The sequence below is a fragment of the Fringilla coelebs genome, assembly GCF_963513975.1.
Source record: "Fringilla coelebs genome assembly, chromosome: 11".
Lineage (NCBI taxonomy): Eukaryota > Metazoa > Chordata > Aves > Passeriformes > Fringillidae > Fringilla > Fringilla coelebs.
The window spans coordinates 7,849,661-7,862,043 of NC_140037.1; the positions used below are offsets into that span (position 1 = coordinate 7,849,661).

A 12,383-nucleotide genomic window follows, 5' to 3' on the forward strand; every position below is an offset into this window, starting at 1 on the left:
AACAGCCCTACACCACGTACTGGGTGCTGTCATTCATGTGTGAACAGCCTGAGGACAATTAAAATGTTGGCTGTCCACACGAGATCTCTCAACTTAGGTCTCTGCTGCTCAGGCAAAATATTTTTCAGAGGACAGAAAATAGCAACTTGAAGGTCTTGCTGCTACTGCAAAATTGTCCTGTGAGTATTTAATCTCCATTGTCTGGGGTTGGATGTGATGTTGAGGGCTGGAGAAACTTATCTTGATTAGGGTTTGTGGTGGTTCAGAGTTCCTGTAAGTGAGCCAAGCGTTGCAGTAACATTAAAGCTGCTCTGGTCTAAAACATGGCAGATTTGATTGTGGGGGCAGTGACCAGTTTTTGTTTGAGATGTTGGTATTCAGATCTTGTGAGCTTCTCAGGTCTTGCCTGTGGACCCTGCCCAGCAGAGGAAAGCAGAACTGCTGGCATTTAACCTGCTGCTTACAGATACATCTGGATACATGGACTAGTAAATACCATCCTCAGACTACAGGGAGATGAAATTTGGCTTTGAAAGAGAGATGAGGTTCTCTTCCTACTGTCCAGGAATGTCATGATGAATATTCCTATCTCACCAAAGTCAGGATGGCTGTGTTCTGCAGGGATGAGGTAGAACCGTGATTGCCCCTAACTTTCTCCTGGAAGCAAGAACTGGGTCATTTTCTAATACCTCAGTGCAGAGAACTGACAGCTAAATTGGATTTAATCACCCATGCCTTGAGGGCCCTTGTCCTGAAGTATGTTTCCGTGTTATTATAAGTGTTCAGAACCAAGAGTATTTTCCAGAAGAGCTCTGGGGTGGTCAGCAGTGCCTGCAGTGATGCTCCATTTGCCCACCCCACAGCCTCGGTGGCGGAGGGCAGGTTCTGTACCTCGGAGTCAGCTGCGGCTGAGCCTTGCGGTGCGTGCTGAGCAGGGAGAGCTCTGCAGGGACAATATATTTTGAGTGTGCCTCACTGTCAGCTTTCGCCTTCCCAGCTTCGCTGCCGTGTGCCTCTGCACAACCTCCCCGAGCCCAGCCGGCTGTGGCCAGCCCTTCCTCCGGGCTCCCTGCCCTTGCCTTCGCTGCCTACTCCTCGCTGCATTTTAACCTCTCTTCCTCCTCTCTCCCCTTCCCCGCGTTTTTCCCCTCTGCCTATCGTTTTATTGCGATATAAGCCTCGGTAATCCCAACTTGTGGGCCAAACTTCCCTGCCCCGGTGGGAGACCCGGCCAGGCCTGGCAGCGTGGAGGCAGCTTGGGGTGCTGCCCACCTCCTGGCAGGAGCATCAGCGCCTCGAGGAGCTGCCCCCTTCAACAGGTAGGGAGCAGCCAGCCCTGCTCTGCTCATCCTCCTGCGCCGAAAGGATGGCGGTGCTCTGAGGCCGGGGCTGGGCGGAGGACCCCGGAGCATCCATCGCTCGGGGAGGTGGCCCCAAACCGGGGCAAGAGACAGCGACCCATCCCCGCTGCCTGCGCTGCGGGGCGGGCGGCTCGGCACAAAGCGGGTGGGTAAACCCTCCTCCGGGGCGCGGGGAGGAGGAGGAGGAGGAGGAAGGCGGGGGGATGCTGCTCCCCTCCCTCTCTCCCTCCTCGCTGTCTGCCTGGCTCGCCGCGGCCGGAGCAGCGCGCAGGCGGCACGGGCAGCCCCGGCCGGGCGGCACGGCGGGCTGGGCGCGGAGCCCTGCGCAGCGCTGCGGAGCCCGGCGGGCTCCGGCCGCCCCCCGAGCCCCCCGCCGGGGCAGCCGGCGCCGGTGAGTGCGGGCGGGTGGGCGGCGGGCGCGTCCCCGCTCCCGCGGGGCTCCCCGCGCATCCCCGGCGGCGGCGGGCGCGGGGGGCAGCGCGGAGCCGGGCCGGGGATGGGATGGGATGGGGCTGCCGGGGGCTGAGCCGGCCCCCGGGTATTGTCTGGGGGTCGCGGACAATAGGCGGAGCGAGGAGGAAAGGGGGGGCTCGGCGGGCGGCCGCGGGTTCGGAGCATCCCTGCTGCCGCTGCAAGTCCCGCGCGCGTCGGTCCGGAGCGGAGCCGTGCCCCGGTGCTCCCTGCCGGGCATCCAGCCCGCCCGGCTGGCACTGCCGGCTGGAGAACGGGGAGAGCGGCTGCGGGGAGAAATGCCTGGAGGAGGACAATCCTGAACCCCCCTGGCTGGAGCCGGACGGGGAAGGCAGGGGAAGGGCTGAGGGGGGAGAAGGGTGTAGTGAAGCAAAGTCAAATTTCCCCCTGAATCCTGCAGCCAGGCCTAATGGGCACAGATGCTGTGTTGGGCTGGGGAGGGAAAGGAGTTTTGGGGGCTGCAGTTACTGAGACTGGTGTGAGGGGAGAGGGGAAAAGAGCTCTAGGTCTTTTCTCCTTCTCCCAGAGTTACTAGCACTGAGATATGGATCATTAAAAAGGAATAGCCTAATGCAATTAAGTGGCAGACAGTCCCCACTGCAACACTTAGCCATTGTTCCTCACTCTGCCTTCTGCCAGAATGGTTCTCGCCTGGACAAGAGAAGTACAATTGAACAAATAGTTCATTTCCCTGGCCAATTGCATCTGTAGTGTCTCCCTCGAATCTGCTGCTGACTGGCTGCAAATGCAGCAGCGTCCCCAGACAGAAACAGAGAACCAGGACCCTCTGGTGAGATTCCCGCTGCCGTGGGCTGGCAAGAGCAGCTCCCAGTGGCTGCTCACCCGAGTTGTTCTGATGGAAACAGCAGAGCAGGTTTGCTCCCTCACCTCTCCATCCCCTCAGTGCCCTTCTGGGGAGAGCAAAGAAGAAAACCAGCAGGTGCTGAGGCAGGACCAGCCCACAACTAGAAGATGCTACTTGTGGTTCAGGCAAGTCTTCCCCTTTCTGTAGTCTGCCTCTTAACTTTTTCCTTGCCCTGGAGGATGCGGGATTTTGGGGGGTTTTGGAGGTGATGTTGTTTCAGTGGAGTTTGGCCAGGCTGCCCTTCAGCCTGTGCCTGTGGTGCCCCGCAGTGCACAGAGGCAGGAGTGCTGGAGCCTGACCCTGCTGCTCCTTTCCGAGAGAGCAGCTGGAGGGATTGCAGCTGCACCTGGGCCCTCGGCAGGCTGGCCTGGAGGCTGCTGTGTCCTTCCCCTGGAATCTGCTCCTGGCTCTCAGCGTGCAGCCTGCCCGGCGTGTGGGGAGGCACAGATGCATTGTCTGCACTGCTGCGAGACACCCTCGGCACAGGGGGACTGCTGCTTCTCCTCGCTTTGGAGCTTCTTATCACAAGTCTGCATCATGAAGCTTTTCCCCTTCTGTTCTTTCTCCTTTTTTCTCCCTTTGTCTGTAGACTGCCACCTGTCCCACTTCACTCTCAGCTTCTCCTTCGCCTTTTCCTGCTTAATGTGTTCTTTCACCTCAGGTTTTTTTTTTTTTGTCTAAGTAGACCATGTCCTCTTCAGCCTGCCACTCTCCACACTGGAGACAGAGCCCAGCCCCTCATCTCAGTCCGAATATTCCTGCCAACTGTTTACAAAAAGTAGCACAATACCCAGGCTGAACACTGACATAATTACATACCCAGCCAGAGAGTGTAGTAAATAATCCAGCTTTTCAGGCTTTTGCCCAGTGGTGAGTCTTTTGCCATCTCCTCTGCCCATGGGCTAAATGTATTATACTTGGCTTGCATTCACTCACATTCTGGAAGCACGGAGGCAGCGCAGCCGTGTGTGGCACAGAGTGGATGTACAGGGATGCCTTGCACCATACACACTCCCCATGCCTCTGTGTCCCTGGCTGCTCCTGGGACCAGGCTCTGACAGTCCTGCTGGGCTCCTGCCAGGGCAGGGAGGCTGCTGAGGTGTGGGGATTGTTCCACCAGCAAGAGGAAGATGGTTCTGGGGTGAAGGTCAAAAGTGCCAGCAAAAAACCGCGGGGCTTGGTGCGCAGTGTTTGCACTGCTGGCCAGTTTTCCAGAGGTTGGTGTGTACATGGAATTGCAGATACAGAGAGCTGTGAATACTGTCAGCACGGTTGTATTTCCAGTTGTGATTGTGAGCCTGGGTCTGTCTGCAGTTGCTTTGATTGTGAGTCAGTCTGTCTGCAGTTGCAGTAGCTGTGAATCAGTGTCTGCCTGTAATTATGTGGGTGAATCAGTGTTGGCTTGTTACACTATGAGTGCAAACGGTTTCCCATAGCAGTTGTGGGTGTGAATCACTCTACAGTCCCTTTGGATGTGTTTTTGAGTAGAGAGATGCAATACTTGGATTAATTTTGTTTTGATGAGGAAAAACTGTCAAGCGGCTTCTCATTTTGGAAAATTAAAGCTGGGTTGGGAGTTGGGCACAGACCTTATTCCTTCGTTACCAGCAGAACAACTTAACAGAAGAAATCCACTTTAAGACTTGCTCCCAAGATTTACATGTTGATCTAAACCTTTAATTTCTTTGCCTGCTACCTCTGCTTCCAAGTGTCTTCTTCTGCTGGCGTCCCTTGCAGAGCTGCAGACAACACATTTGATAACCATCACATGTGCCTCGTACCTTCTGTGTGTGGCAGATTCACAGGAAGGTTGTTTATGGCTCCTACAGTGCCCGTGTGTTTGCAGGGACGAGCCAGTGTGTGCCTCTTGGGTAGGTGAGCACAAACATTTCCCTGCTCAGGAGTCGAGGACTGTGTGGTTCCTCTGCCACGCGCCCCTCGCTGCGAGCCAGGGCTGCTTCTCTGCGTAGGTGGCAAACAGCAAGTTGGATTTAGGTGGATGGAAGTGCTGCTGCTCTTGGTCTCTGATTTCTCTAAAATGCTGTAGCAGCTTCTGCCCTTCAGCGGCATCTGTACAGCACCAACCAGCGCTGAGCTAGAGGCAATTTGGAGACGTCCAGGCTACCTCAGGTGATGGAAGCAGAGCACTGGGCTGGATCCAGGCTCCCAAGGGCAGCCTGGCCCCGTGCTGGCTGCTGCAGGTAGAGCTGGGAGCTGGCAGGGCTGGGCTGCTGAACGGGGTGTCTGTGCCTGTGCTGTGCAGCACACACGGGCGTCCCAGCCAGCTCATTTCAGAACAAAGGGATGCAAACGACCTGGGATGCGAGACAGGGGTCTTGTGAAACACCACAGCTCCTTACTCAGCCCTTCCTGGGCTTCCAGATGAACTGTGGCTGCTCATTGCTGCCCCTGCTCTCGAATGAAAAGATGTTTTTGTTCCAAGGCTCCCTCCTTTTTAGCTGGAGTGATTGAGAACTGAAGAAAGCCCTCCCCAGCAGGGACACAGGGCAGCATGTGCCTTGCCTGTGTTTATTGCTGCGCTGAGCACTTGCTGGCTGCTGTCTCTGCGGAGAGGGCTCGGAGCTTTGCTCAGAGGCATAAAAGAGGCACAGCAGTGGTCACCAGAAGCCTGGTGTGCTCACAGAGGGTCAGGGACAGCTGGACAGAGCCCAGCCTGTGCAGGCTGGATGATTCTGCAATCTATGAGGGGTGTTGAAGAACCTCCCCTGCTGCCTGGGACCTGTTTTGGAGAACCTCCAGTGCATGAGGAAGGGCTTTAATGAGCTTCTTGTGCTGTGCAAGTGCTCCTAAATTTGGGGGTAAATATGCAGGTGTTGTGAGGTCACCTAGAATGCTGTGCTTGGCCGTGCTGCCATGCAGGTGGGCAGATGGTGCTTGACACCACCGGGGTGTGGATCACCCTCTTCTTCCTGCACAGAAGTGATTTGATCTGGGCTTTTGGGCTGAGGCTGCCTCTTCTTCCCAGTCTGATTTCCAGCTGGCTCCCAGCATCAGCTCCTCACTGCATAGCCCTCCCTGAGATACCTGACTTGACAAAAGATGTGCAGCTGCTGCAGGTCCTAGGGGCTGAGTGGGAGCTCTCCGTGCTCTGCAGCCCTCCAGCTGATGCCACTGGTGTCCATGCACGGCATGTGGAGATGCTGATCCAATAGCACAACAAGTGGACAGCATCTCTGGGTGCAGTGCTGGGGCAAATTTGTCCTTTGGGCTGGTTTCTGAATGCTCTCTGCATGGTGAGACTATTGCTGAGTGAATCAGATGGTTCCCTGGCTGTGCATCTTCCCAGGAGGCAGTAATTCGGGTGAGATGCCCATGTGACTCTCACAGACGTGCCCAGGTGGGTTTATGGGCCTCTTCTGCCTTCATTTCTTTTCTGGTGCTTGCAGTATCCCCCTCTCTGGTCATTCTCTCAGGTTTTTTTGCAATTTTATCTTTCAGTCTCCACCTCCAGAGTTCTGTGTCTCTCCCTTGTCAGCAGTGAGCCTGTGCTAATCACTCTTTCCTAGGAAGGCACTTCAGAATATTTAATGGTTTCTAGAATAAGGATTTCTGGGAAGATCAGGCTCAGTGTGCCAAGTCAGGAGATACCCAATGTTGGCATAGCTACTAGGATACCTTGCTGCTTTGGAAGTTTCCAGCACTTTTTTTGGTTCCCAAACCCACTTCAGTGGGAGCAGGGGCTGTCATGAGGGAAGGAAGGAAGGGAGCTTTTCCAACTCCTTGTTCACAGCACATCCAACAGGAAGACTGTATTTCCCTGGAGTGCTGTAGGGCTACGATGCTCTGGAGATTGGACAGATTGTCTTGGAGAGGAGTGGGAATGTTTGTGAAGCCCTTAGGTGTGTGCTTTTAAAGACACCTGCCAAATTCCCTGTGTTGTGAACTTCAAGTATTGCTGGATTCCAGTCAGCAGGGCTCTTAGGAAATCTGCATTGGATTCAGCTGTGGAGGTTACCAGCAACTGCACAATTAGTGCTGAGTGCATTTGCTAACTGTGCCATTAAGGAGTGAGCAGTGGACAGATGGAGGAAGGAAGAAGTGCAGGGCTGCTCTGAACACACACCATCCCTCCAGACTCCATCTTGCACAGACACAGAGAGCTAGAAGCTCTGGGGAAGATGTTCTTTAACTCATGTGGAAGAGGGGGGGAGGGGTCACTCTAAAGAGTTGTACCACTCTTCTGAGCTTGAAAATGTTGGTATTCTGCACTTTTTTCTTCATGGACACTGTGCAGTTTTCCCTTCAGCAAGTCCTAGTAAGAGATTTGGGTTTTTTTCCTTCTGTGGGGCTGTTAACAGCCAATTAACGTTCCCAAACCCTCGCTTGGTTCCATGCAGTTAAATGCACGTTGCCTGCATCCTCCCTCCCCTTCCCGAGGATCAGGGATCCCTGCAGGTATTCAGATCAAGGCGTTGGCTGATTCAGAGCTTTCCTGAGTGGGAAGTGACAGCTGAATAGCCTAGCACGGGGACAGCCCCAGCACGGCTGGAGGAGCTCCAGGGCTGCTGTTCCTGAGGCACTCTCGTGGGTGTTCCCATCCCTTCCCTGTGCTCAGAGGGACCCCTTTGCCTGCTCTGCCATCAGCACCCTCTCCAAGAGCTACTCTTGTGTGCTAAAATCTGAGGAGCTCAGTTACTGGGCTTTTGAAACCTGGAGAGTTGTTTTACAAACTGATTTTATTAGGGAGGCTGTGTGGCCAGTAGCTGTTGCACCAATTGGATTCTCGTGTGTGCCTGTGGCTGAGCTTGCAGGAGCCCCAGGAAAAGGGAGAAGTGATGCTGAGAGCTGCTGTGCCACGGGAACCACACCAGGATCTGGCTGTAGGGGCTGTGTGTGATCCCCTGAACTGTCTGAATGCTGAAATCCCCTCCTCTGCAAATCCTCCTTGTATTCCCCAACACTTTCCTGCATGGCAGCAGGGTGATGAGCAGGGCTGGCTCTGCTTCTCAATCCATCTCCAAGTGTGAAGTAGCCACAGAGCCCCGCAGGCTCTTCTGTCCAGCTTCCCAAGAAAAACACAAAGCATGGACCAAAGGAAAGTGGTAGGAAACAGTTCCAAGCTGCTCTCCATGCTGTGCTGTCCTCCCCCAGTCCCTGAGTGCAGCCATAGCAAAGCCCCATTTTGGGGACATTCTCAGTGTGAACAAACTGGGATGTCACTGGCAAAATGTCTGCTTGGGCAAGTAGTGAAAACAGATTTTGCTCCAGTGCAGGTGGGTAGAGCTGGTTCTGATGCTTCAAATGAGACTTAAGCACAAATTTGATTTAATTTGAGCACCTCTGTTGTCCTTGGCTAGCATCTTCCTCATCAGAACTATGCAGAGTAGAAAATGAACCTTCATCTCTGTAAAATATTGAAGGAAAACTCCATGAACAAGGTTTGGTGAAAATGGAGTTGTTAAGAGCTTCTTGGCACAGACAGGACCCACCCACGTGGAAGGTGTTCTGGATTTTGTCATTGTTCCTGACCCTCCAAATTACCTTGTTCCTCCATTTTCTGGTACTGTTTTTTTTTTTTAGCTTCACTTTTCCACTGTTGGTGCATTATCTGCCCCATGCATGGTTTCACCAAATCTGATAAAGATGGTCCCAAATGTTCTACAGGAGCCACAGAGCCAGGAGGCACCTGCTGCAAATCCAAAGTGTTCTCATTTGTGTGGGGATCCCTGGTCAAAGTCTGCTGGCTGTGCAAATTCTGCCCAAACAAAGCATTTTTTGAAATCAGCAGTTGAATGGGAAAATGTTGATTTCAGTGAAAATTTGCAGTGGTGTTTTGGGGAGGGGAGAGGACAGACAGCAACGGTTCTTTTATTTTTTAATAACTTTTTGTTTGCTTTTGGCTAGTATTTGAAATTGCCTTAGGAAAAAAAAATCAATTAAATACTATTGTATAATATGCAAGTTGAAATGAAATGAAAGGGAAAAGTTGAAAGGAAATCTGTTGAGAAGCTGCTTATTGAAGAAGTTCTGAATTTGACTTGTAAGAAAAATCAACATTTTATCTGTCCTTGTCATGATTTGGAACGAAGTCTCCCCAAAACGTTGGAGTTTCCCACAGAACAGATGTTCAGCCAGTTAATTTGTGCTTCATCAGCAAATACTTGAATTTCCGAGTCTCTGTGTCCCTTCTCAGCTGGAAAGTGGGGAGAGCCAGAGGAGGCCTCCCAAATCAGAGCCTTTCTCACCAGAGCCATGGGTGTGTCCATGCCAGAGGAGGAGCTTCCCTACGGGGCATTCAGGTGGAATCCTGATTTGAAAAGCCTGAGCACGCTGTGCCTAAATGAATCTGTGCATTCATTTCTGCAAGGATTTTATGTGACTGATGGGGAGGAAGGTAAAGGTAACTGGGGCCAAATGCTGGGTTGGTTGGTTGGGTTTTTTTTCCCCTTGTGCCTGCTGTTAGTGAGTATCTTGCCAGAACAAAAGCTGAGGTGGGTAGCAAGGACTGGTGGTGTCTGGCTCTTACCTTCTGCCTGCCTGGCAGCTCGTGTGCTCCTAGAGCTGAAAAACAAGGATCAGGCACAGCCTCCAGGGAGACTGTAGGGCCTCATTGCTGTGGGGAGACCAGTTAAATGCAGAAATGTGATAAAACACACCAGCCAGCCTGGCCTTGTGCCTCTTCTCCAGGTGCACACTGAGGACATGTGTGCTCTCCAGGTGTTTCCATGCTGCTGGGCTGAGCCCTCTGCACAGGAGGGATTTCTGCTGGGAGGTCTCCTCTCCCACATTGCTGTGCAGAACCCTTGCTCCTTGGCAGCACCAGATAGTTCCTCTGCCCCTTCATCCTGGGCCAGAATTGCCATCCATCTGCTGGGCTTTGGCTGTGCAACCAGCACCTCCTTCAGTGCTGGAGGGAGCTGCCTGAGGCTCTGCAGCATGGGGTGGAGAAACCCAGAGGTCACATTTGGCTGGCACCAGCACCTTGCCCTGGTTTCTGCCTGCTGTGATTGACTGGAGCCTTCACTGCTGGCTCTGGGGGCTCAGAGTGGGGCTGCCTGTGCCTGGCTGAGCCCCCTGGGTGCCAGACAGGGAGCGTTGTGAGGAGGAGATGTCACGACAAGCTGTATTTATCCAGGCTGTTGCTTGGCAGTGCTGCTCCAAGGTGCATCAACATAATGAGATACATAAAAGGAGAAGGCAGTTAAATGTGCAATAACATCACAATAAAAGTAAAACTGAGCATTAATGAAAACTCTGAGCACACTAAGTGTAGCATCGTCGAGCGCTCCCACCACCTTGGGCCTCGGTGGTCAAACTTAATAATAATTCCTGGCAGTGTCATTACCAGAATTAAACGAGGGTTTAACTGTCTAGAAAAAGATGTTGGGGAAAAAAAATGGGTCTTGAGACTTCCCAAGTGGTTCTGCTGTGTGGATGTCACCGAGTGGCAGAGGTAGCAGGTGAGCTGGGGACTGCTGCAAGGGGCAGCTTGTGACTGTGCCTGCAGGGTGAGGTGGAGGAAGAGCCAGGGTGGTTGTGAGTGAGCTTTGCACTTGCTGCTGAAGCACTGGGCAGCTGCAGGATCTGCTGGGAGGGTGGGGTGAGGTTTTAAGGTGTGTGCCTGCTTGGCTCTGCCATGATGCAGCTTGCCCAGGGCCAGCAGTGCTCCAGCCCACGATGCTGCCTTTGGTTCCTGAGGGTTTCCTGAAATCTCAAATGCAGGGCCCCAGGAATACTGACTGCTGCCCAACATGAAAAACTGAACTGTTTGCTTTTCCCTAGTAACTGAAACCTCTTTTCTCTCCTCTCATTCCCCTCTGTCCCTCCCTGGCAGGTTTGGAGGCTCGTTTTGCAGTGGCTGCACGCTGCCACCATGGCACTGAGGCTCCTGGGAATGGGGCCCTTCTCCCTCCTCAGCCTTGGAGTCCTGGTCCTGCTCCTGGCTCTCCCTGCTGATGCTGGGTAAGGTGGTGAGTGCTGAGCTCTTGGCCAAGGCTGCAGTCCTCTTACTGAACTTAAATATCCCGGGGTCAGGATGTGTATGAAGCAGTCCAGGGCAAAGTACTAAAGGGTCTCTGCTGTGTTTGACCATCCTCCCCATGTCCCCATCCCCATGTCTTCCACCCAGGGGCTGTTCAGTCCCTGACGTGGCTGACACTGGCGTTATTTGAGGTGCTCTCTCTGAGATCAGTTGTCACCAATTTTTTGCAACAAAACCTATTTTCAGATTTGGCCTCTTCACAATTCATTCTGGGCAAGGACTCTGCTTGCCTGAGTTTTAACCTGGAAGAGAGATTTCCCCCACCCCATTTAATATTTTAATACTATTTTAAAGAGCAGAAAATCAATCTGCTTCATCTGTTTGGCTGTTAATGGTGTAATGACCCACAGGCAGCACACCTGACCTTCTGCAGCACTGGGGTTCTCTGCCACTCTGGCTGCTCTCCTGTGCCTGGGTGTGCTCTGGCTGTCCTGGCAAGGAGAGTGCTGCTGCCAGCCTCACCTTTCCAGCCTCTGGAAACTGTCTGGAGGGGATGAAAGCCTGTCATCCCACCAGAACCCTTGCTGGGTGAGCTCAGGGAGCCCTTCGAGGAAGGAGGATGGAGATGTGGGGAGGGAGGAGCTCTGCACAGAGGGAGAGAAATGCAAATAATACATGATTTCTATAAAACATTTAGAAAAGCCTTTAGAGTGCCAGGTATGGACACTGAAATGCTGTCTGCTGAGTTACAAGTCCAGAAGGGATCAAGGATCTTCGTGCATGAAAAGATGTTGGTGCTGCCCCTCCCGCCCTGTTCTGCTTTGTCTGCCTGGATTTGACTTTGCAGCTTGCCCTGCCCTCTGAGTGCTGGCCCTGCACGGGCACAGTCAGCCCTAGCCTCTCACCCCATCCCCACAATGCCTGTGGGGGCTGCCCCCATGCCCTGTGCCTGCAGCTCTGCCCTCCTCACTGCTGCCTTTTCCTCCCCACCCTGTATTCAAGGGGCTGCTGCTCCCTCACCACCTGCCACACTGGGATTGCTCTCACAGTACTGGTCCCCAGGAGGATTTGCTTCCCAAATTGGGTGTGAGGGCACCCCTGTGCTGATGTGGCACAGCTCCCCAGAGAGCCTGTGCACAGGTGGCAAGGTAATGACTTTTCCTCAAGCCTATCCTAATTAAATTTGCTGTAAACCTCCGTCCTTCCTGCCTAGAGGATTTTAATTATTTTAAAACCTTGATCCCGCACATCTCTTTGCCGTCCCTTTATGCCTTGCTAAAGGGCAGCTTTAGCTTTATGTTAAGGTGAGGTGAGGCAGCCCAGAGCTTTCCTGGCAAAGGAATTATTAGCCCAAATCAGGTGCCAGGCAGAGGTGCTGCTGGCTCTCCCCTGCCTGCACCTTCCCTTGTCCTGCCTACGCTGCTCTTCCCCCAGTGCCTCCCAAGTGAATCCCACACTGCTCACATTGAAGTCAAACCCTCAAATGTCAGGCTAAGTAAAACAGCTTTGAAATTTGTAAACTCATTTTTCCCATCACCGCTGAGCCTCCGCCAGGAGTTCCTTCACAAAAATCCATCCTCTAGCTCTTTATATTATGGGTAATTTTTAAAGATAGCTTATAAAACATTAATGAATGAGCTTTTCATGAGCATGCTAGCTATTCATAAGTTATAGATGGTTATATACTCATCAGCAGAGACTGGGACAGATTGCTTTTAACCATGACATCTATTGAAAGCTGGTA

The 12,383-nt window shown here is 53.0% G+C and overlaps 1 protein-coding gene across 1 annotated transcript in view; it reads left to right on the plus strand.

Moving 5' to 3' along the window:
- Window positions 1–10,531: 10,531 nt before the first annotated feature.
- The window catches only part of LOC311158025 (gamma-aminobutyric acid receptor subunit alpha-3-like), a gene marked incomplete at its 5' end in the record, with an annotated part of 61,488 nt that continues 59,636 nt past the window's right edge, over window positions 10,532–12,383 (plus strand). Inside the window, one exon of the mRNA XM_084213131.1 lies at window positions 10,532–10,620. Coding sequence (XP_084069257.1) covers window positions 10,532–10,620 — 89 coding nt within the window. The remainder of the gene's footprint in view (window positions 10,621–12,383) is intronic.